Genomic DNA, 25,857 nt, shown 5'->3' on the forward strand with positions numbered 1-25,857 from the left:
AGAGCATCTAAACATACTGCATCACTGCATGGTACAGAAACAGCACTGTGGTGGACACAAAGGCTCTACAACAGGTAGTTAAAACTGCATCACCAGCATCAGCTGATCCACCATCAAGGATATAGAGTACTGTGCAAATATTTTGTGTACATATACATAGCTAGGGTGCCCAGGACTTTTGGATGGTACTATGTTTGTCAACATGGAATAGAGAGTGAGTTTATAAATCTGGTGGGATGAATGGATGTTGGAAATGGTGAGAGTGGAACGCTGCAGGAGAGGTGTGGGACACGGACAGAGAGGGAATGTCAGAGGTGGGGATTGGCATGGGTGTAGACACACCCTGGCCTGAGACGCCAGGCGAGGTTATTTGATTCCAAATAATTGATTTATTTATTAGTACGATTGATCATAGCATTTGTTTCAAGAGGACTAGAATATCAAAGCAAGGATGTAATGTTGAAACTTTATAAAGCACCGGTGTATTGTGAGCAGGTTTGGGCTCCTTATCCTAGAAAGGATGTGCTGAAACAGGAGAGGGTTTAAAGGAGGTTCATCAAAATTATTCCAGGATTGAATGGCTTGTCATATGAAGAGCATTTGATGGCTCTGGGCCTGTATTCACTAGAATTCAGAAGAATGAGGGGTGACCTCATTGAAACCTATCGAATGGCCTTGAAAGGGTGGATGTGGAGAGGTTGTTTCCTATGGTGGGAGAGTCTTAAGAACAGAGGACACAGCCTCAGAATAAAGGGGTGTCCTTTTAGAATGGAGATGAGCAAGAATTTCTTTAGCCAGAGAGTGGTGAATCTGTATAATTCTTTGCCATAGGTAGCTGTGGAGGCCAAGTCTTTATGTACATTTAAGGCAGAGTTTGATAGATTCTTGATTGGTAAGGGAATGAAGGAATACGGGGAGAAGGCAGGAGATTGGGGCTGAGAGGAAAATTGCATCAGCCATGATGAAATGGCAGAACAGATGTGATGGTCCAAATGGCCTAATTTTTCTCTTATGGTCATGGTCTTATTACAGAATTTCTCTCTGGTGCTACTCTCTCCCTTCCTGTTTTCACAACCACGATTCCCTTCTTCCTGCCTCCTTCCCACTCAGTCCACAATAGAGACTCGTATCAGATATATCATTCACGTATATCATGAATATTTTTCTTTGCAGCAGTATAGTGCAATACATAAAAATTACTACTGTACTGTGCAAAGGTCTTGGTACATGTGCTTAAGACTTTTGTACAGTGCTGTATATACTGAAAGATGCCAGAAAAAGGCCAGCAACATCACGAAGGATCCCACCCATCGTGCACATGGACTGTTTTGTCCCCCTCCCATCAGGAAGAAGGTTATGTGACATCCATGCAAAGACCACCAAATTCAAAAACATTTACTTTCCCTGAACAACAAGGCTGATCAGCACCTTCATCCACTAAACCACTCCTCCACACCTCCCACCACCACTACCTTATCATTTCCTGTTAGAGTCACCTAATGTACAGACACTCCTGTGCCTGGTGTCACTTTAATAACATAGAATTAATCTATATATGTGTGTGTGTGTGTGATTTTATATATAATGTATTTATATTTATTGTGTACTTTATCTTATCGTGTATATTTTTTGTGCTGCATCATATCCAGAGTAACAATTATTTTGCCTTCCTTTACACTTGTATACTGAAAATGCCATTGAACAATCTTGAATTTATGTAGGCAAATCAATTTAAGTAATTACTTAACAAGAACAATTTATTTTAAGAGAAATGTTTGGGATTAAAACATTTTACACACTCATTAAAGATATTAATGTATCACAAATGCAAATTTAATCAATTTAATTTAACAAATTTAATCATTTTTTACTTGGTTGCCAATCCTTCTTTTTATTCCTACCTTATCTGCTCCACTTCATTGTAATTTGTAGAGTGCTATGAATGAGAAGCTTGTTGATGCCTACTCATATATCACTCGAAACTTTAAGGGAGAAAAGACTGTCTTGTTACTACAGCCTAATCTGTTTGGTTAATCAGATGCCACTTTAGAATACTGCTGAAATGGAAAACTTGTCTCAGAAAAGGGAGTCTTTCCATGAGCAATGTTTCTGGTACTTATTAATACACCTATATAAGTTGGAATATGCTGACAGAAGTTGTGATTTGTTAAATTTATCATCTCTCTTGAATTGTATATTTTCAATGTATATTGAATATTGTGTGGTCTTTCTACAGATATTGTCCATCGGGATTTAAAACTAGAAAATATCTTGGTGAAAAACATTGAAAACAGCAGTGAACTTGACATGAAGTTAAACATCAAGGTAAATTGAATTAATTTTGTACTAATGTTATTTTAAATTACTTAATTGGACAAATCATACCTCTGGCTCATACTATCCCTTCTGATACATTATAAGCTTAAAAATGATCTTTAAATCATCCAGGATTAGCCTTAGGATATGGGGTCTCATGTCATTTCCATCACAAAGGATACCTCTTTGATGTCTCAATTGCTCTTGTACAACTACTGCTGGAACTTCATGTTTATCTGTCATTCAATCTGCTGATTCCTGTGTTTTTTCTGGCCAGACTTCCATTCTCTATCTACTGTGTGTCTTAATCTTCATTGGCCTATTCTCGTACTCAAATCAATAAAAGTTATTATAGAAGTATACAAAAAAAATTAAACTTTGGCTTATTTTTCAGACAAATTAGAATTTAAATGAGAGGAATAAATCTAAGAGCATTTATCAGATAACATCTACAGTGTTGTTATTGTTTAAGCATTAAGCTTCAGGGAAATTATTTGTCAGATTCTGCAGGTAAATAGCGGAAGTTCTGATTTGACATTTGCTTGTTTAAAAGCTAACAAATCAGGGACTTTGCACAAACTCAGTCAAATGGAGAAGTTTCAGATCTACCAAGAGTAGTTAGTATCATCTACAGTATTTTAACATTCTCATCCACCGGGTTTCCCTGGATCCCATTTCATGGATCCTGAAGCAGAAGCAATAGTCTTTTCATTTGAATGGGATTATGGAACTACACAGAAAAAAATACAAGGAAGGGTTATTTCTTTTTATATAATCTAATTCTTTTTAAAAATTATGTTAGTGTCTTGAATGAAATAATATACTTTAAGCAAAAAGGTATAGTGCCTTGAAAGAGTATTCAGCCTCTCAACTATCTTCATATTTTACTGACTCATTTTCTAAGTTTAAAATTCATTGACATAAGATTTTTGAACTAATCTACAAAACAGTGTGCATCATTCAAATCTGTTGGAATTCTTTGAAGAATTAATGAGCAGAATAGACAAAGGAGAATTGGTTGATGTTGTGTACTTGGATTTTCAGAAGGCCTTTGACAAAGCGCCACACATGAGGGGGTTTAACGTGCTACAAGCCCATGGTATTACAGGAAAGATTCTAGCATGGACAAAGCAGTGGTTGATTGGCAGGAAGCAAAGAGTGGGAATAAAGGGAGCCTTTTGTGGTTGGCTGCCAGTGACTAGTGGTGTTCCACAGGGTTCTGTGTTGGGACTGATTCTTTTTACATTATATGTTAATGATTTGGATGATAGAATTGATGGCTTTGTTGCAAAGTTTGCAGATGGTGTGAAGATAAATAGAGGAGCAAGAAGTTTTGATGAAGTAGAGAGGCTAGAGAAGGACTTGGTCAGATTAGGAGAATGGGTAAAGAATGGCAGGTGGAATACAGTGTCAGGAAGATGTTTCCTACAGTGGGGAAATCTAGGACCAAAAGGCCAGCCTCAGAATGCAAGGCTTTCCCTTTAAAGATGAGGAGAAATTTTTTTGAGCAGAGTGTGATGAATCTGGAATTTATTGCCACAGATCGTTATGAAGACCAAGTCATTGGGTCTATTTAAAGTGGAGATTGATAGGTTTTTGATCAATAAGGACGTCCAAGGTTACGGGGAGTAGGCGGGAGAATGGGGTTGAGAAAGATATTAACTCAGACATGATGGAATGGTGGAGCAGAATTGATGAGCCAAATAGCCTAGTTTTGCTCTTATCTCATGGTCTTACAGAATCATAACCCAGAAGTGCAGTTTTTAAAGTAGTAAATGAGCCTCAAACATTATTTTTTCTCAAACATGAATTAATAGCCAAATTACAATTAAGATTTGTTTTTAAAACAAAAAATACAGGTTTCCCCCACCATCCGAAGGTAGAGCATTCCTAGGAAACGTGTAGCCCCCCGGCCAGCCTCAGGGTCTCTCGGCTCGCTGTCATCTAGGGAAGTAGCCCTCGGCCCCGCCAAACTGGGGAATGGGGAATCAGTCTGTGTGGATGCTTTGTGATGTACCCTACCCCGCCCAAATAACAGACAATACACCAGATACGATTAAATGATTTACAGTTCATAGATATTACTGGAACTATATAATTAATAGAGAATAAAATATAAAAGGCGCCACACTTATCAAAGTTCAATCTCTTTGTGCACAAACAGTTGGAGCTCAGGACCCTTCTTCTTCACCCTGCGACCCCTCGGACCACCTCGACCGGCCGCCTGGGACCAACAATGGGGGTCGACCAGACACTCCACACGAGTCTGTCTCCGTCTCCTCTCCTTGCCGAACGCACCGCTTGCGGTCTGACCCCGTTAGCGGACTCACAGCACCTGGTCCATCCTGTCTCTCTCTCTCTCTCTCTCCCGCCTTCTGCTCCAAACCTCCCGCGCATACAATATCTTACAGACACACCAAAAACATAACAACTATCCCAATTGGTTCGTAACATCTTCTTATCCGTAACGTCAGGGGTCCCCAACCTTTTATGCACTGCGTTCCGGTTTAATATTGACAATATTCTTGCGGACCGGGCGATCCGGTGGGGGTGGGGTGGGGAGTAGGGTTACCAAGAGTAACACAAATACGTTGTGTTTACCCCAGAAAGACTACAATGACCATGAAGCCTTGCGCGGGCACCTGTGTGCGCATGCGTGTACGTGCCGATTTTGCTGTACAAATCATTTCTGGCGATTCTGTTCGGGGGGGGGGGATGTGAATCACGACCGGAATATAGGTGGTAAGTGGCTAATACACTCAATTTCCTTTCTCAAAGGGTTTATCTAATGAATTTAATATTAAACACACAGCGCATATTTTCCTCGCATGAATATAGTGATAAGTCAATTATCAGGGGAGGACAGGGGAGCTTGAAGTACGTGTTGAACGAACTTCCAGTCGAAGTGGTAGAGGCAGGTTCGATATTATCATTTAAAGAAAAATTGGATAGGTATATGGACAGGAAAGGAATGGAGGGGTTATGGGCTGAGTGCAGGTTGGTGGGACTAGGTGAGAGTAGCATTCGGCACGGACTAGAAGGGCCAAGATGGCCTGTTTCCATGCTGTGATTGTTATATGGTTTTATAAGTAAGTCAATAGCATCATAACATTTTAAGTAACACTTGGATATTAAACACGCAGCACACATTTTCCCCGTATGAACATATAAATTCATTGCAACACACCAATATCGTTGAATCAGTGGGAGCCCTGGGCTTGTTTCCCTGCAACAAGACAGTCCTATCGAGGGGTGATGGGAGACAGCGATGCTCAAAGGGGGTTCCTTATGTCCAGTCTATTCCGCAATTTAGTTTTCATTGCATTCATTGCAGAGATATGTTGGAAATGGAAGCAACGTTTTCAGTGCTTTCGTGGCTATCTCAGAATATTTAGCCTTGACTTTGATCCGGAATGCCGGCAGAGATGTTATGTCAAACATACTTTTCAGCCCGCCGTCATTTGCAAGCTGGAGGAGTTGACCTCCTTCCCGCGCTGACATGGATGACGCGCGGGTCATGACCTCGCATGCGTTCAAGCTCAACAGTGCGTGACAGGGAATGAGGAAAGGTGCAGCTGACTCATATCGCCAAATCATATCGTTTCCTCGCGGCCCGGTAGCGCATGCTCTGCGGCCCGGTACCGGTCCGCGGCCCGGTGGTTGGGGACCGCTGAGTAACATGATCCAAACAAACTGCTAGCAGGAGGACTTTCTCAGCCGTTAACATAACAAAGAAGCCCTTTCAATTATAACATAACAAAGAAGCCATTTTAATTAGACTACGCAGTAACATATAAAAAAAGAAACCCCTTACAAACAGTTTATAAGCCGGAATATCGTAAAGCAAAGAAGCAATTACCATTTATTTATATGGGAAAAATTTGTGAGTGTTCGCAGACCCAGAAATAGCCTATCAAATCATGCCAAATAACGTATAAAACCTAAAATTACAGTAACATATCGTAAAAGCAGGAATGATATGATAAATACACAGCCTATATAAAGTAGAAGTACTTCTCTACAATCATTGCCGCACTGTTCGCCGTAGCGAAAATCTCACGCAAGCGCTCTCGGCAGAAACACGGCGCAAGTGCTCTCAGCAGAAACACTCTCTCCAGTAATCTTTAAGCTATGAAGCTGCCAAATCTTACTAAATAATGCATAAAAATACACAGCCTATATAAAGTAGAAATAATGTATGTACAGTGTAGTATCACTTACTGGAATCGGGAAGACAGCGCTGAGCACACTGATGATGGTTTGTTAGGCTGAGTCGTTGGAGGTTGGGGTGGTGCAGTGGTCCCCACCCTCTGGGCTGCCGACCGATACTGATCCGCAAAGCATGCAGCGGTACAGCAGTGGCCGGGACTCACCCAGCATATCTTTAAGAAAAAAGCCGAAATAAGCTAATTAATTAGGTGCCACCCGGCACGTAAATGGTGGCCCAGATCAGAGGCGACGCAATAAACTAAATTGACATAATGCACAGATGCTCACAGGCACATGTTTAACCAATGCCGGCTAGAATGCAGTTCCGAATCTGGGGGAGGAGCTTGGCTGATTGGGGCACACGCTGCCTTTTATCGCGCATTGCATTTTTCGTGCGCTGCCTTTTTTCGTAACAGTGAAAACACCTTCTGTTAGCGAAAACAGGTAACTAATGTAGGTCTTTCGTAACAGTGAGGTTTCGTAAAGTGAACGTTCGAAAAGCTGGGGACACCTGTAACGCTACGCTATACCTGGTCAGAGTAAATAAGCAGGTCACAAATGTGATAAACCAGAATAAATGGTTTTGCAATTTTGGAGTCTGGAGGCTAGACTGCTGAAGAACTCTGCAGTGCTGGTTGATCATAGGCTACAGGAGGCCCTGTTTTGAACCTCCGTGTACGCGACTGCTGGATAATCCATTTGATTAACAGAAATCCATAAGAGATATTTATTTAAAAATACAGCACGGTACCAGGTCTTTCTGGCCCAATAGGCCCAGTCCACCTAATTACATACGGGTGACCAATTAAATCTACCAACCGATACATCTTTGGAATGTGTGAAGATACTAGAGCACCTGGAGGAAACCCATGCGGTCAAAGGGAGAATGTACAGATTTCTTACAGACTGATGTGAAATTGAACACAGGTCACTGGCACTGTATTAGTGTTACACTAACTACTATACCACCATGTCACACTGTGGTCACGTCCATATTTCTTGTATGGGTGTGGACCTCAGAACTTACTCAATCCAGATAATAAACACAAATGGGAAACATTACCAAGAGATTTTAGATTAATCTGAGAGGAAAGGTTACAGTGAAGAAAATGTTTAACAGTTAACCTTACAACCTGCTTTAGCTACTTTTAAAATGTATCAGTCAGGACCCAGAGACCCGGAGCAAAGTTCTGCACTATATCCCTTCCCTCAGCCTAGTTATTTCCCCCTACTATAACGATTTCCTTCTTCATCCTAGTGGTATTACCCTTGCATTAAAGACTGAGCCAGAAATCCTGTTCTTTCTTATGTATTTCACCATTCAGGATTTGAGGTGGGAGGAAGATAAAAGTATGGCAGTTACATCGTTATTGTTGATCAGTGGCATGCAAGATCTGTTCCGTTATTTGGTCACCCTAGCCCTGAAATGCTCAGTTTGCTGCTTCAAGATCATTCTGTGTTTTTCTGCAGTCTATGTTCACGTCATAGAACTTGTGTGCTGTAGCACTTACTCTTTATTCGCAGTTATTTTGTAAATAACACTATTCTTTGCGTTTCTGGTCAGATGCTAACTGCATTTGATTGGCTTTGTATCTGTACTTGGGACAATGACAATAAAGTTGAATCTAATCTAATCTATATTCAATTTCTTTGAAAATTGTTTTAAATTACACAACCTGGCCTCCAATATATTATACAGACAAGGCCTAGCAAAGTTGTTTGAGCATTTTGTGTAGAGTTATAGTAATGGAAAGAACTGCCAGTAATAAGTAAAGATATCATGTAGAATGCAAATATCTGAGAAATTATGACATGAACTTTGCCTGTTTTTTTGTTCTCATCACATGTTCAAAAGCTTTTCAAAAAACAAACTCTCCAGTTCCCTTAACCTTTTTTTTTATATATTCACTCAAGCTCTATTAGATACCTTTAAGAAAAATCTATGTGAATAATCATTAGAGTGCATAAAAATGTTGGCAAGGTTTCAAGGAGCATTTTCAAACTAATTACCTATCTAAATGTGTATTTTTTACATTGCTAAGATTTTTTTTAAAGCTTCTGAAGCTGTTCCATTTCTTGCACCTGTTTGAGATTGGGCATAAATTTCCTCTATCCAATATCATAATGTTGGGCAATAGGCCTAAGTTTCTGCAACACACATCAAAGTTGCTGGTGAACGCAGCAGGCCAGGCAGCATCTCTAGGAAGAGGTGCAGTCGACGTTTCAGGCCGAGACCCTTCGTCAGGAGGGTTTGTTTGTTTGTTTGTTGTTCGTTGTTTGTAGGCCGAAGTTTCTGCTCCCTTTCTAAATTTAATGCTAAAGACAGCATTGGAATGCAGCCTCTTGATTTATGACAAATTATAGACAGTAACTTTGTATTTTTGTGTAAGTTGCTACAAGTTCTGGGGCTTTATAATTGCAAAAAGAGGCAGCAGTATACACATCATAAATTGTTGAGATACAGTGGCGGCGCCAGATACATTTTCTTGCTGGTGCTACAGTGGGGCTGAATTATTCAGTGATGGTGCTGAGGGATGTACCCTATGGTAATAGGTATTCGCAAGGCCAGATGCATGGCGTTCAAAAGTCAGTTTCAAGCATTATGTGCCCACTATAAATGCCTCTGTTGATTCACAAGCAACGGCAATTGATAGATCTAATATAGAAGTGAACTGTGACAGTGTCAACAGCATCGGAGACAACCCGGGCTACACAGAGCATAAAGAAACAAACCAACAGAGCATCTGACGCACAGGGCACAACGTGAGTCACGCAACAATCCCGCAATCAGCGTCAAATGCGTGCTTTTCAACTGAAAAACACAACACTAACCCACAATGTCCACTGCTATTCGCATTACATAGACAGACAATTCCAAAAGATACATCGTTATTAAAGTCAAATAAGGCAAACAACAGATGCAAGGCTTTACCAGGAGTTGGACAAATCATACTCTGACCATGCAATACCTCTATTAATTCGGCTACTGAATTTAAAACAAAAATCAACAGAATCACCATTTGGAGGTCGAAGCAAAACCAGTAAGCTTAATAGCAGTAAATGTAATAGTTTAGGATTTGCAGGAAACATAAGGACTATGGGGTATCCACCACATAATAATAATAATAATAATAATCAGCATTAGTCTTGGCCCAAATTTTAAAAAAAATCAACTGCACTCACCATTGATGTTTTCAGAGAAGCACAATCCATCTATTATTGTGATTGGTGGTGAAAGCATCAATGATTTTCTGGATGTCAAGTGCTTTGGTCCTCCAGCTGTTTATGGCCAACAGGGCCAAGTTGCTGTTCCGAGCATCGCCGCTGCTATTCCTTAGGTAGTTTTTGAGGCATCTGAGGCAAGAGAAACTCCGTTTGCATGAGGCAGATGTCACAGGTAGAGTCAGTGATATTCAGATTAGATTGTATAAATCTATAAATGCATCACGGTAGGGTCTCATTAGAGCTAGAAATTCCACTCTGTCATTCACTGTCTGTCCTTGCTAGAGACTTAACCACTGCTCTCATATACTCACGATTTTCTTGGATAATTTTTGCATGTCCTTTGTCAAGCATATTTCCCAATCTTGAACCGTCTTCTTTTCTTAATCTGAATTCGGCCCATGGCTCCATAGCAAACTTATGAGCTGCACTTACATGGTGGGTTTTGAAAGCTGTTGTAGCTTTCTACCAGTTGCGGTAACCCATGACAGTGAAGGTAGACTCAGAATGGAACCCATGTCCTCCACACAGGAAATGCCTGCGTGTGAAGCAGAACGTAGTACCTTTCGTGATCGAATATTCTAGTCAGTCAAACCAGCCACGAATAAAACTCCTTTGCTGATTGCCAAACTGTTGCGAGCAGTGAAGGGTACTTTTTCAATGCTGGCCAACGGGGTCCTTCCTCAGGCTGCTGGCTAATATCGCTGACAGTATTCCCACTAGCACTAAGAGCAGCTTCATCCACGTTCTCTTCCAAATCCCGCTCCATTTCTTGTTCCTCTACTTCGCCCTCACACTCCTTTGATGAACTGCTGTTGTCCTCATCCCCACTTACTTCTTTCTGCCTGTCACTTTCAATTAAGACAGGCTCAGGCTGAGACACCATTGATTTCTCTGGATGAGGTTGTTTTCTCACTAAAAATCGATCCATTTTTCACTTCGGCCAAAATAATGCACATGCCAGGCCCACGCTAGCTTGTAAAAGCACTGTGTGTGTATGTGTGTGTGGGGGGGGCATCCGTTAGTCTTGCGAGACCATAGATCTGCGCCTGGATGTATACTATCCATCTCTCGCGTGAGTGAGAGTGAGTGACATCACCACATTAAGTAATCTTAGATCAGCTTAACTGATCTGAAGACAGCAATGGCAAGACATTGACAATGAATGAATAAGCAGAAGTGTAGGGTGGATCTGACACAGTTGCAATTTGTATGTGAAATTTCAGTTAATTTCTTGGTGGTACGGTGGTGCTATTGCAATTTCTGCTGGGGCTATAGCAGCAGCTAGCACCACCTTAGCGCCGCCCCTGTTGAGATATTTGCATTCTACATGACATTTTTTCTGCAACTTATTTGTCGGTGACTATACAGTGCTAAATGCTTAGATTAATTATACCTTTAAGCACTAGGTAATCATTAGAAATGGTCTTTGTTTAGTCAGGATGCATTGCAAAACATAAACTTCCAGGTAAGTGCGCACTGTTGAATGTGTTGTGTTCTTTACACGTACTGTGGGTTACTAAGAACAAACCATATTCTGGAAGAATTAAAACCAGGACGTTTATTTACAACAGCAAACAGCAAGCACATTTTCAACATACAGTTTCTAGATCATTCTGTCATTTCTGCGCATGCTTCCGACTGTCCAATCACGTTCTTACATGTGATATTACCACTTCGTCCTTTCCTTAAAAAGAAAAACAATTAGCAACATTAATCAAAACAAATACGTAATTTAACATGTCTCTATCAGTCTCGCTGGGGGTTTACGAACACGAGTAGGCCTTCTAAGTGGTTCACACAGTTCTTGTGTTTCGTTGTTGTTTTCATGTGTTTTCTGGTCTGCATTAGTTAACTGAAACTCTGAAGTTGGCTCTTCTTAAGGTCTTTGAGAAGAAATCACAATTCATTCATTAACTGTGTAATCTCTTTTTTATGCTGAGACTTCATCATTTCAATAAAACTTCTCAATTCCTTCACTTGTGCTTTCACTTCTTCAGTTGAATCCTGATTCTTGTCACTCTTTGGCTTACCATCCGTATTGTACTGTACCGGCAAGTTTGGCCTCTGTCCACTGTATTCTGACTCTGTATCACTGTCTAGGACTAAATCTCTTTTTACCAAATTCAGTCTCACAGGCAGATAAACCCACTATTGACTGTACGTTCTTTGGCACTACCACAAATGAAAGCGTGTGCACAATATTTTTCTGTGGTACTTTTGTCACACATGTTCCTTTTACTGGAATGTCTGCACCTGAATACCCAGTCACTTTTATATTTGTCTGATATAACTTTGGTCTTAGCTTTAATGCATTAAACTCAGATTCTGCAAGAACATTTACTTGTGCTCCAGTATCAGGTTTAAACAGAATATTGTTTTGATTCACTTGCAATGTAATAATCCAGTCATTCTTACTTTGTTTTCACAAAGCACATCTATATAAAACTCCTCATGTTTATTTTCAAGCACTGTATTTATGTGTTTTATTTCCTTTCTACTTCTGCAACAACATGAAAAATGATTACTTTTACCACAGGTGTTGCACATTTTCTGACATGCTGGACACTTTTTTAGATGATGTTGCCACCCACAGCGATCACAAAGTTTTTTTCTTTCAGATGACGTCTTGCTCTCTGTCGGTTTCATTGTCGCTGCATTATTTTTTCTAATATGTTCACGCTTTACAGCATCTACGCAACTGTTCTCGATAAAAAGCTCTTTAGCCTGTGACCACAGTCTCAGAAGCTTTGCAGAGTGCCACAGCTTTTTCCAAATTCAAACTTGTTCTAACAGTCTTTCTCTCAGACCATCATCCAGAATGCCGCAAACATTTCTGTCTTTAATGGGAGAGTCTGTAAGCTCTGCAAACTTGCATCTTTTACTGTGCTTTCTCAACTCTGTAACAAATTGATCAATCATTTGACCAGGTCTCTGCCAACATTTGAAAAAGTTGTAGCGCTCATACGTCACATTACACTTCGGTATACAAAATGCTTCAAATTTGTCGATTATCGCTTTTAGATTCAAATTATCTCTATTTTCAAAAGTAAAATGGTTATATACCTCAATTGCGTCATCCCCTATTACGTGGAGTAGGATTGCTGCTTTTGTTTTTTCCTTTTTATTTTCTGCTCCAATCGCTGGTAACTAAATTTCAAAACGCTGTTTAAATCTTTTCCAGTTTTCAGCTACGTTTCCAGTCAGCTAAAGCGTTGATGGGGGTTGCAAAACTTCCAGTTTTAAAGCTGTTAGCAAACAACGAAAAAGTTCGCGCTTTTTTTTCCGATTATCTTCGCTTCTCCCGTGTTAGTGAAACAAATTATTCTTCCAGACCGACTTCTGACACCATGTTGTGTTCTTTACACATACAGTGGGTTACTAAGAACAAACCATATTCTGGAAGAATTAAAACTAGAACATTTATTTACAACAGCAAACAGCAAGCACGTCTTTAACATACAGTTTCTAGATCATTCTGTCATTTCTGTGCATGCTCCCGACTCTGTCCAATCACGTTCTTAAACGTGACATGTGATATCACCACAGAATGCACCAATTTAAATAATGAAATGTGGATCTGAAGTGTTAATATGATGGAGAAACAATGTGGAAAATAATTGTCAGCAAAATCAATGGATCTGAGATTTATGCCTTTTTTTAACTCTAATTTTAACTCTATTTTAAAATGGTGATTTTTTTTTGAACCAGGTGACTGATTTTGGACTTTCCGTGCAAAAAGGTGGTGTTGGCAGTGACAAAATGTTGCAGGCAACCTGTGGAACACCTATGTACATGGGTAAGAAATGTGCTGTCGTTTTACATTCCAACTTGCATTTTCTGCACAGAATTTTTCAATTCACCTAATGATAATGATTATTCATTGACTGCACTAAAATATTTGAATGTCCTTCTACGTAATATCGTTATCCCAATTTATTTCCTGTGCATAGAAAAATATTTATTGTGGTAATTATCAACATAATTTCTTTAAAAAAATCTGTATGCCAATGTGTTCAACTACTAATTTACTGGCTGAAGTGAATTTTATTGTAAAGCCAGATTTGATTTTAATAATCTATTTGATGCTAATAAGCATTGAAGTTGAATGCACCAGTTACTGAATGATCGCAATTGTTTTCCTTTTGGCCATAGCCATTGTATAAAATATGTATGTTACCTGAATGTTTTCAATGTTACCTAAATATTTGATATGGAAGAAGACTAGAAGTATTGGTGAGAATGTTGAGCAGTAGAAATAGTTTTGAAGTTGTCTACCAAAAGCTGATATAAACACAGAGCAAAATACCATCCTACTCTGTTGTGCCCTAATCTCAAAATTATCAGTATCTACGGGTACCCTCACTATAGGGAGATTGTAGTGTATCATCCTACTCTTCAAAGACAAGCTTACTTCACTCTCTAGTCTCTACAATGAGTTCTGGCTGCCAGCACCCTCTATTTGAGTGGTGGGTTCCCCTTCTCTACCAAGGAAGAGATACTTCCAGCTAATGAAGTAGTTTAAACACAGTTTATTTTATTTTTAATGATACACATTTAAATTTAAAGTAATAGTTCTTAACACACATTTAATACTCACAGAGGACTTGTGATTTATAAAACATTTCCAAATTTTAAAATTACAAAGGATTTCCAAGTAAAGGTATAATTATTATGAACTAAAAGAATGTATAAGTTGCAGCCAAATGAGTTGTCTGTCGCAGAAACAGAAGGTTGAGGAATGAGTTCTAGTTCTTCTTTTTGTCACTCTGTTTTTCAGTCATTATCCTTGTCATTCCTAACAATCTCAATTCTTCCCGACATTTATGCTGTCTTGCTACTAGTTGACATTATCCGCATGTGAAGTTTTTCTTTGCTGGGACAAAGTAATTCACATAAATGGTCTAAAAGCTGCTCGGAACAGAGGTGCTAGACACCCAAAATCCATGCTGTGCTGTCTGACTCTCTAAGTACACAGCTATTCCAGCTATTGATTGATCAAACTATTCCTGTAATCATGTTTAATGTGTTAAGTGACAAAATCTGTCTTGTTTGCAAGCTTCTTTGAACTTAGTCACAGTGGTGCGAATAACTTAGCCTGTGTTGTCTGGTTTAATGCAGGCCAGTTAACATAACAACTTTGTCTTACATTGATTAAATATGGGCCCACAAGACCTCACTGTTTACAACAAGAAGCTGAGCAAGGAATATTGTTTAGAAGTTTAACTTGTCACAAGTAACTGATCCTTTGGAAAGGTCATGCTGCTGTGCTAGAGAACTGAGGTTAGCAATAAGCCTTTTGGGCCTTTGAAATTGAATATCCATCACTGCACTGTCAACATTATTGGTTCAAATATATATGAAATATTAATGTTGTTATTGATACTCACACTATGAAATTAGTTTGATGTATAGTTGTGCTTATTCGCACAATCTTACAGTGCTGTTATAAAAATACACCCATCCCTGTTAGAAGATGGACAGTTCACTTACAAATAGATTACTGAGAAGTCTTCCTCTTTCTGAAATTTATATGATAATGACATTTTCATGTTATGATTTGAGTATTTTCAGGATTAACAATTAACGTTACAAAATCTGGTGCCATATTAGTAAATGTTATATAAATTTGCGGAAGGATTTTTGCAAGCAACAGATGACATACACTTGTAACCTGATTTCAACTCTTGACATGTAGTCAAGTCAAGTCAAGTCACTTCTTATTGTCATTTCGACCATAACTGCTGGTACAGTACACAGTAAAAACGAGACAACCCCATCCTCACCACATTCTGCAGAGGCTGTATTGAGAGCATCCTGAGCAACTGCATCACTGCTTGGTTCGGAAATTGTGACATCTCGGATTGCAAGACCCTGCAGCGGATAGTGAGGTCAGCTGAGAAGATCATTGGGGTCTCTCTTCCCGCCATTACAGACATTTACACCACATGCTGCATCTGTAAAGCAAACAGCATTATGAAAGACCCCATGCACCCTTCAAACAAACTCTTCTCCCTCCTGCCATCTGGCAAAAGGCACCGAAGTATTCGGGCTCTCACGACCAGACTATGTAACAGTTTCTTTCCCCAAGCCATCAGACTCCTGAATACCCAGAGCCTGGACTGACACCAACCTACTGCCCTCTACTGTGCATATTGTCTTGTTTATTATTTATTATAATGCCTGCACTGTTTTGTGCACTTTATGCAGTCCTGGGTAGGTCTGTAGTCTAGTGTAGTTTTGTGTTGTTTTACGTAGTTCAGTGTAGTTTTTCTATTGTTCATGTAGCACCATGGTCCTGAAAAACGTTGTACCTGTGGTGGTTCCCTTATAATAATTGAGCAAATGAATTATTATAAAGGATATTTTTCCAGTAGATTATTTTTTTAATCTGTTCACGGATTTTAAATGATAAGTAATTAATGCAAGTGTAGGTTCTGTTTTTGAGATATCAGAAAATAATTTTAGAAATAATTTTGTTTTATAATGGCCATTTATTGGTGAACAAAGAAATATATAAATTATTCTTAAATATATGCTGTAACAAAGCAAAATTTACCAAATCTTATATTTAGATAACCATTTTAAGTTGTTAATCTTTTTTAAAAACAATTTTTTGTCATATTTCTCTGTGTAATCTTTGGTCTTGCAAAGGCACTAGATGGTGCTATCCTGGCTACTTTGCAATATAAATAAAGGCATTAGTAACTGATTTAACAATAAAAGAGATAACTGCCTGGAAATCTAATTACTTGGTTCTATGTTTCAGTAACATGATTGAAAAGGCCATTTCATGTCACTCTGGAAATTTGATCTGCACTTCTGGTATGAGCAACCATTGTACCCCTAACAGAATCACCGCATTAGGAGCCATACAGAATACTATCAATCTCAGTAAATTGATCTTTCAGAGCATTTGGAGTTTGTTATCCCAGAGTAACCATCATTAAGGGCTTCTGAGATAACTTGCTCTTCTTTGGGTAGTGCCTGACTGGAATTTCTGTTTGGCAAGTTATTTTACCTGCCTTGCATTCTTCTTTCTCGGTCCACTTCACTACTCCTTCCAGGTAGTACTTACTCTCACATGATCCAAATCACTTCCTTACCTCTTTACCATCTATCATGACAGGACAGTCATGTTTCTCAATTTGAATCTCCCCCTCCCCCCCGCCCCCAGAACACCCCGGACCCCGCAACCATTCTCATTGATCACTGAAGATCTATGGTAGCTACCATCTACAACATGACTATCTCTCACAAACCCCACAACTTGCTGAAACATTCATTATTGGGCCCAGAGTTCTTCTTCCCCTCAATCATACTTCACTTGGATGAAGGATGATTAAGGAAACTTTCTCAAACAGAGGATGTAAAGTATATGGGAACAGCTGCAGATGTAAACTGTAGATTTAAAAGACGTTTGGACATAGATTGAAAAGGTTTGTAGTGATATGGGTCAAACATGGAAATGTAATTGGATCAGATTGATATCTTGGTCAGCACAGAAAAATTGAGCTGAAGGACCTGTGTCCCTGCTATATAACTCTGAAGTTTATAATGAAGTGTTAATGGCTGAAATCATCAAAGTCCCATTGCTATGGTTTTTTATGGACTCGTATAGCTACAATAGAATTGCTAGGCAGATATGATTTGATTGAATAAAGGATATTTTTCCAGTAGATTATTTTTTTAATCTGTTCACTGATTTGCACCTATCCATGCATAGCAAAAAAATAGGATTATGCAAGTGATTAAGTTTTGGAGATGTACCAAGTTTCTTTGCTCATATATCTATAGTATATTAAAGTAATGGACATAGAAGTATGTAGTTTTTCATTAATCATACAATTAATGCCTCCATCTGGGAAAGTTACTGGAAGGTATTCTAAGGAAACGGATATATAAGTATTTGGATAGATATGGACAGATTAAGGATAGTCAATGTGGCTTCATGCATGGTAGGTTGTATCTAACCAATCTTATAGAGTTTTTCGAGGAAGTTACCAGGAAAGTGAATGAAGACAAGACAGTGGATGTTGTCTCCATGGACTTCAGCAAGACATTTAACAAGATTCCGCATGTGATGTTGGTCTAGAAGATTCAATCGCTTGTCATTCAAGATAAGATAGTAAATTGGATTAGATATTGGCTTTGAGGGAGAAGCCAGAGAGTAGTAGTAGATGGTTGCCTCTCTGACTGGAGGACTGTGATTAGTGGAGTGCCGCAATGATTGATGCTGGGTCCGTTGTTGTTTGTCATCTATATCAATGATAATGTGATGAACTGAATCAACGAATTTGCAGATGGCACCATGATTGGGGGTTTAGTGGACACCGAGGAGGACTATTGTGGCTTGCAGCAGGATCTGGACCAGTTGGAAAAATGGACTGAAAAATGACAGATGGAATTTAAGGGAGGTGTTGCACTTCAGTAGGATCAACCGGGGTACGTCTTGCATAGTGAATGGTAGAACACTGAGAAGTACAGTAGAACAAAGGGATCTGGCAATATAGGTCCCTAATTCATTGAAAGTGGCATCACAAGTTGATAGGGTCATAAAGAAATATTTTGGCACATTGGCCTTCATAAATCAAAGTATTGAGCACAGAAAATGGTCGGAGGAGGCTTATGAGGCGCTCCAGGGTTGTTTTGAGGTGACAGACTGGCAGGCACTCTGTGAGCCACATGGGGAGGATATTGATGGGCTCACAGAGTGCATTACTGATTACATAAACTTCTGTGTGGACTGCAATGTTCCGACAAGGACAGTCTTTTGTTATTCAAATAACAAGCCATGGGTAACAGAGGACATTAAGGACATCCTGAACGCTAAAAAGAGGGTATTTAGAGATGGAAATAGGGAGGAGCTGAGGGCAATACAGAGGGACCTGAAAGCCAGGATCAGGGAGGCTAAAGACAAGTACAGGAGGAAGCTTGAGTGGAAACTCCAGCAGAAGAACATGAGAGAGGTCTGGAGGGGGATGAGGACCATCACTGGGTTCCAGCAAACTAGGAACAGAGGAGCTGAAGGCAGTGTGGACAGGGCCAATGAACTTAACCTGTTCTTTAACAGATTTGACATTGTGGCCCCTGCCCATCCCCCACATGAGTCATCCATTGTCGGCCCCCAACCAACACATATTCCACTCTCCCCTCCTACCCCTCTTCACAGTCCCCCACCCTGCTCTCATGACTATACCCCTTCCCCACACGAAACCACCACGGTGGGCTTCACAGCTGAACAGGTGAGAAGTCAGCTGAAACGTCTCAACCCAAGCAAGGCTGCAGGACCGGGTGGTGTCAGTACCAGGGTGCTCAAAGCCTGTGCCCCTCAGCTATGTGGAGTACTTCACCATGTATTCAACCTGAGCCTGAGGCTCCGGAGGGTTCCTGTGCTGTGGAAGACTTCCTGCCTCGTCCCTGTGCCGAAGATGCCGCGCCCCAGCGGCCTCAATGACTACAGACCGGTGGCATTGACCTTCCACATCATGAAGACCCTGGAGAAACTTGTTCTGGAGCTGCTCCAGCCTATGGTCAGGCCACACTTAGATCCCCTCCAGTTCGCCTACCAGCCCCGACTAGGAGTTGAGGATGCCATTGTCTACCTGCTGAACTGTGTCTACGCCCACCTGGACAAGCCAGCGAGCACTGTGAGGGTCATGTTTTTTGACTTCTCCAGTGCGTCCAACACCATCCACCCTGCTCTGCTGGGGGAGAAGCTGACAGCGATGCAGGTGGATGCTTCCCTGGTGTCATGGATTCTTGATTACCTGACTGGCAGACCACAGTACGTGTGCTTGCAACACTGTGTGTCCGACAGAGTGATCAGCAGCACTGGGGCTCCACAGGGGACTGTCTTGTCTCCCTTTCTCTTCACCATTTACACCTCGGACTTCAACTACTGCACAGAGTCTTGTCATCTTCAGAAGTTTTCGGATGACTCTGCCATAGTTGGATGCATCAGCAAGGGAGATAAGGTTGAGTACAGGGCTACTGTAGGAAACTTTGTCACATGGTGTGAGCAGAATTATCTGCAGCTTAATGTGAAAAAGACTAAGGAGCTGGTGGTAGACCTGAGGAGAGCTAAGGTACTGGTGACCCCTGTTTCCATCCGGGGGTCAGTGTGGACATAGTGGAGGATTATAAATACCTAGGGATACGAATTGACAATAAACTGGACTGATCAAAGAACACTGAGGCTGTCTACAAGAAGGGTCAGAGCCGTCTCTATTTCCTGAGGAGACTGAGGTCCTTTTACATCTGCCAGACGATGCTAAGGATGTTCTACGAGTCTGTGGTGGCCAGTGCTATCATGTTTGCTGTTGTGTGCTGGGGCAGCAGGCTGAGGGTAGCAGACACCAACAGAATCAACAAACTCATTCGTGAGGCCAGTGATGTTGTGGGGATGGAACTGGACTCTCTGACGGTGGTGTCTGAAAAGAGGATGCTGTCCAAGTTGCATGCCATCTTGGACAATGTCTCCCATCCACTACATAATGTACTGGGTGGGCACAGGAGTACATTCAGCCAGAGACTCATTCCACCGAGATGCAACACAGAGTGTCATAGGAAGTCATTCCTGCCTGTGGCCATCAAACTTTATAACTCCTCCCTTGGATGGTCAGACACCCTGAGCCAATAGGCTGGTCCGGGACTTATTTCATAATTTACTGGCATAATTTACATATTACTATTTAACTATTTATGGTTTTATTGCTATTTATTATATGTGGTGCAACTGTAACGAAAACCAATTTCCCCCGGGATCAATAAAGTATGACTATGACTACTATGTTATGTTGAAGTTGTGCAAGACATTGGTGAGGCCTAATCTGGAGTATTATGTGCAGTTTTGGTCACCTACATATAGAAAAGATGTAAATAAGGATGAAAGAGTACAGAGAAAATCTGAAAATATGTTGCTGGGTCTGGAGGACCTGAGTTATATGGAAAGACTTGAATAGGTTAGTACTTTATTTCTTGGAACACAGAAGACAGAGGAAATTTGATAGAGGTATACAACTTTTTCCACTGATGTTGGGTGGGTCTACAATTAAAGGTCATGAGTTAAGGGTGAATTATGAAAAGTTTTAAGGGGAACATGAGGGGAAACTTCTTCACTCAGAGGGTCGTGAGAGTGTGGGATGAGCTACCAGCGCAGGTGGTGCATGTAATCTTGATTTAAACATTTATGAGAAGCTTGGATAGGTACATGGATGGCAGGGGTATGGAGGGCTGTAGTCCCGGTGCAGATTGATGGCAGTAGGCAGTTTAAATGGTTCAGCATGGACTAGATGGGCCAAAGGGCCTGTTCCTGTGCTGTACTTTTCTATGATTATCTGCAATTAATTTGCATGGAAGCAAATACCATAATATTTTGCCATTCACAGCTTGCAGAACTAGCAGTCGCATACACTTGCACCATTTAACTTTCAGGCCTGAAGGTACTATAAGAAAATAGCAGCAGAATAAGCCACCAAGCCCTTAAAACTGTCCGGCCATTGAATATGATCATGCTTTTTCTGTCTAGTTTAATCTCTATTGCCTTTAATTCCAACAACAAGGGAAGAGTTATGGTGTAACTCTATGATGCCTGCCTGTGTGGCTAGGCGCAACTCAAACAACATCTGTAAATTTGATGATGACACAGCTATTGTTGGCAGAGTATCAGATGGTGAGACATACAGGAGTGAGATAAATTGGATGTTTGAGTGGTGTCACAACAACAACCTTGCACCTAATCCCAGTAAGACCCAGGAATTGATTGCAGATTTCAGGAAGGAGAAGCTGAAGAAACACACACCAGTCTTCATCAAGGAATCGGCAGTGGAAAAGGTGAGTAGTTTCACATTCCTGGGTGTCAATATCTCTGAAGATCTACCCTGGGCCCAACATTTTGATGCAATTACAAGGAAGGCATGTCAGCAGCTAAATTTCATTAGGGGTGTAAAGAGATTTGGTATGTCACCAAAAACTTTAGCAAATTTCTACAGATGTAACTGGTCTGTCACTGTCTGCTGTGGAAGTGCCACTACACTGTATCAAGAAAAGCTGTTCTGTTATGGTCACTATCCTCCCCAGCATCAAGGACACACTCAAAAGGTAATGCCTCAAAAAGGTGACATCCATCATCCAGGACATGCCATCTTCTTAGTATTCCCATAAGAGAGGAGGTACAGGAGCCTGAAGAGATACATTCAACATTTTAGCAACAACTTCTTTCTCTCTACCATCGGATTTTTGAATGGAAAATAAACCAACTCACGAATAGTACCTCATTTTTCTCCCTTTCTGTATTATTAATTTAATTTAATTTTTAATATGTACTTAATGTGATTTATGGTTCTTTCATGTATTGTAGTGAACTGTTGCCACTTAAACAACAAATTTCACAACATATGTCAGTGATTTTAAACCTGATTCTGATTCATGGCTGGATTATTGAGTGTATATGTGATGCAAAATGTGTGTATGTTGGGACTTAGGATAGCTAGGTAGGAAAGCTGATTGCTTAAGATTATTGCTAGTGGCATGATGGGTATCTGGGTATGGAGTATTGTGTGGAAAGTAATGCAGATGCTAGTAGATGGGCTTAGATATATCTTAACCTGACATGACTTTGTGTGTGAAGTTATTAAAGTTCTCCTGGCACTTGGACCAGGTTCCTTGGAGCACCTCTCCCGAAGTTGATCTGTATTTCTATCTCCTTCCACTGCCTCTTTATTTTGGTCCAAGAAGTCTTTTTGAACCCAACATGCTGAATTTTTCTGTCCATCTCTGCACTTTGCTCAGTACAGCAAGGTCATTGTCATAAAACTGGATGCCCTTTGCTAGTTTTGTGTTGGCATTTAAAATAATTTCCCCTAACTGCATAATGCCGTCAAACAGAGGCTAGAGTAAATATTTATCAATGTTCAAGAGCAGATATAACTTGAATTAGTGCAAGTTATTTCTTGCAAATAGATCAGTGAAATATCAGTAATTGCTGTACACATGGATTTGCAAGGAGGATGTGGAGAAGGATGGAAAGGTCCATGTCCTGTTTCATTTCCAGCAACTGTGCAGTTAGAATTGGCTTATTATTGTCACATTTACTGAGGTACAGTGAAAAGCTTGTCCTGTATACTGCTCAGACAGATTATTTCTGATCTCTGGGCTGTTCCTACTGACATACATCAAGTTGTGCTACTCGGTGAAAGGCAGCCTTTGATCTGCCCGGAACTTGCTGCTTTTCCAGTGTAGTGAGATGTCTGTAAAGGAATGCTGCAGATTGGCAGAGTCCAGGCTGCAGGGGTTGTTGTTGTTGTTGTTGTTGTTCGTCCTTCGTAGTCGAAGATGACCATGGCTTCAAAGTCAAATGGGAGTTTGGTGGCTGTGGGTCCGGAGGTGACTAATGAGGCCAATCCGGGCCCTGAAGGCTCGCCCACATGTGGGACACAAGTGGGTGGGTGCTGTCGTGGCAGTGGATGCTGCTCGGGCCTTGCGCACAGCACGCTTTCATTGCGCCTTGATGATGCACCTGACTTCAGCTGCACAGGCTCCTGTGGTGATCTTGCTGCGCCAAGCTGGACGGTCGAGGGCAAGCATCTCCCACGTGTTGATGTCGACACCCAGGCCTTTGAGGGACGCTTTGAGGCAGTCTTTGTAACGTTTCTTCTGCCCCCTCCCCCCCCGACTGAGCGCTTGCCCTGACACAGTTCTCCGTACAGCAGCTGCTTAGGCAATCGGCTGTCTGGCATTCTGACCACATGTCCAGCCTACCTGGCTTGGGCTTTCAGCAGTAGGGTGTAGACGCTGCAGAGCCCAGCTCGTTCCAGGATTTCCGTGTCGGGGACTTGGTCCTGCCACCTGATGTGGCGGAGTCTGCGGAGACAGCTCAGGTGAAAGTGGTTGAGCTGTTTGGCGTGTCTGCTGTAGACAGTCCAGGTCTCGCTGGCGTAAAGGAGGGTGGTAAGGACCACTGCACAGTAGACCTTCAGCTTGGTGGTAAGGCTGAGTCCTCTCTGCTTCCAGACGTTCTCACGGAGTCTCCCAAAGGCGGCGCTGGCTTTAGCAATCCTGTTGTTGACCTCAGCGTCTATGTTCACTGCGCGAGAGAGTATGCTGCCCAGGTAGGTGAAGTTGTCGACTGCCTGGAGGTTCTGGCCCTTCACCGTGATGCGCGGTTCCTGGTATGGCTTTCCTGGGGCAGGCTAGTACATAACTTCGGTCTTTTTGGTGCTGATAGTGAGTCCGAAGTTGTCGCAGGCTTGTGAGAAGCAGTCCATTTCACGCTGCATCTCCTGCTCTGTGCTGGCGTTGAGTGCGCAAACAAGAAGTCTCTGATGACAGTCTCTCGCACCTTTGTAACTGCCTGCAGGCGCCTAAGGTTGAACAACCTGCCATCAGTCCTGTACCTAACATGGATTCCTTCTTCGTAGTTACGGAAGGCATCTGTCAGCATGGCAGAGAATACCATACTGAACAGAGTCAGGGCAAGAACGCAGCCTTGTTTGACGCCATTTGTCACTGGGAAGGCCTCCGACTCGTCGCCGTCATCCAGAACTTTCACCATCATACCGTCGTGGAACTGCCGGACGATTGTGATGAACTTGCTGGGGCAGCCAAACTTCTCCATGATCTTCCAGAAGCCTTCTCTGCTGACTGTATCGAAAGCCTTGGTTAGATCAACAAAGGTCACGAAGAGGTCGCTGTGTTGCTCCTGGCATTTTTCTTGGAGTTGGCGCGCAGCAAAAATCATGTCCGCAATCCCACATTCAGCACGGAAGCCGCACTGGCTTTCTGGGAGCAGACCTTGCTCAAGATGTTGGAGAAGGCGGTTGAGCAGGACGCGGGCCAGAATCTTCCCTGCAATGGACAAGAGGGAGATGCCTCGGTGGTTGTCGCCAGACTGGTGGTTGCCTTTCCTCTTGTAGATGTGGACTATGCTGGCATCTTTCAGCTGTTGCGGGACCTGTCCCTTTTTCCACATGGACTGGAAGAGTACAGTCAGCTTCTGCATCATGACAGGGCCTCCTGCTTTGTATACCTCAGCAGGGATTGCATCGGGTCCTGGCGCTTTGCCACAGGAGAGTTGCTTCACTGCCTTCCTGACTTCATCTACTGTGGGGAGGGTGTCGAGGTTCTTGTTGATCTCTACCTGGGGCAGGCGGGTAATGGCTTCGTCGTTGATGTCGGCAGGGCGGTTAAGGACGTTGTTAAAGTGCTCAGCCCACCGATCCAGAATCTGCTTCTTCTCTGTCAGCAGCTGCGTCTTATCTGCGTTGAGGAGAGGTGAGGAGCCGGAGGACTGGGTCCGTATACAGCCTTAAGCGCATCGTAGAAGCGCTTTATGTCGTGGCTGTCTGCATAGCCCTGGATTTCATCGGCCTTCTTGCTGAACCAGCTGTCCTGCATCTCGCGAAGTTTTTTCTGCACCTTTCTTCTTGCGTTGGTAAAGGCATCTTTCTTGGCTAGCGACGTGGGGTTGTTCTGATGCGCTCTGTAATGTTGATGTTTCTCCGTTAGTAGTGCCTGTATTTCTTCATCATTCTCATTGAACCAGTCTTGGTTTCTTCGGGTTGCTGGTCCGAGATGTTCGAGGGCGGTAGTGTAGACAGCGTCTCTGAAGGCCGTCCACTGTTCCTCAACGCTGGTCCCGTCATCCTGTGGTGTGTCTGGCAGTCTGCCTTCAAGGTCATCGACGAGTTCTTCTGCAACCCTGTTGCTTTTCAACTTAGAGACATTCAGCCTTTTTGCAGTCTTCTGCCCTTGGGGTCTTCTCATGGGCAGAATGCAAAGCCTGAACTTGGACACAATGAGGCGGTGGTCGGTCCAGCAGTCGGCACCACACATGGCTCTCGTCACTCTGACATCCATCCTGTCCCTCTTCCTGGTGATGATGTAGTCAATCAGATGCCAGTGCTTCAAGCGTGGGTGCATCCATGATGTCTTCTTACGGGTGGGTAGGCGGAACAGGGTGTTGGTGATGACGAGGTCGTGTGTGGCACATGTCTTGAGGAGCAGAAGGCCGTTGTTGTTACACTTGCCAGTGCCGTGTCTTCCAATGATCCCTTCCCAGGTTTGGTAGTCTGTCCCTACTCTGGCATTGAAGTCCCCGAGAACGATGAG

At 41.9% G+C, this 25,857-nt stretch overlaps 1 protein-coding gene across 11 annotated transcripts in view; it reads left to right on the plus strand.

Annotated features, from left to right (window-relative positions):
- The window catches only part of stk33 (serine/threonine kinase 33), a 247,047-nt gene that overhangs the window by 109,658 nt on the left and 111,532 nt on the right, over positions 1 to 25,857 (plus strand). For all 11 annotated transcript variants that reach the window (XR_010019651.1, XM_063061885.1, XM_063061886.1 and 8 more), the window contains 2 exons: positions 2,237 to 2,325; positions 13,459 to 13,546. Coding sequence is in view for 10 of the 11 variants with exons in the window: in XM_063061885.1 (XP_062917955.1) it covers positions 2,237 to 2,325; positions 13,459 to 13,546 (177 nt within the window). In the remaining variant the exon portion in view is untranslated. The remainder of the gene's footprint in view (positions 1 to 2,236; positions 2,326 to 13,458; positions 13,547 to 25,857) is intronic.

Source organism: Mobula hypostoma, chromosome 11 (genome assembly GCF_963921235.1).
Source record: "Mobula hypostoma chromosome 11, sMobHyp1.1, whole genome shotgun sequence".
NCBI lineage: Eukaryota > Metazoa > Chordata > Chondrichthyes > Myliobatiformes > Myliobatidae > Mobula > Mobula hypostoma.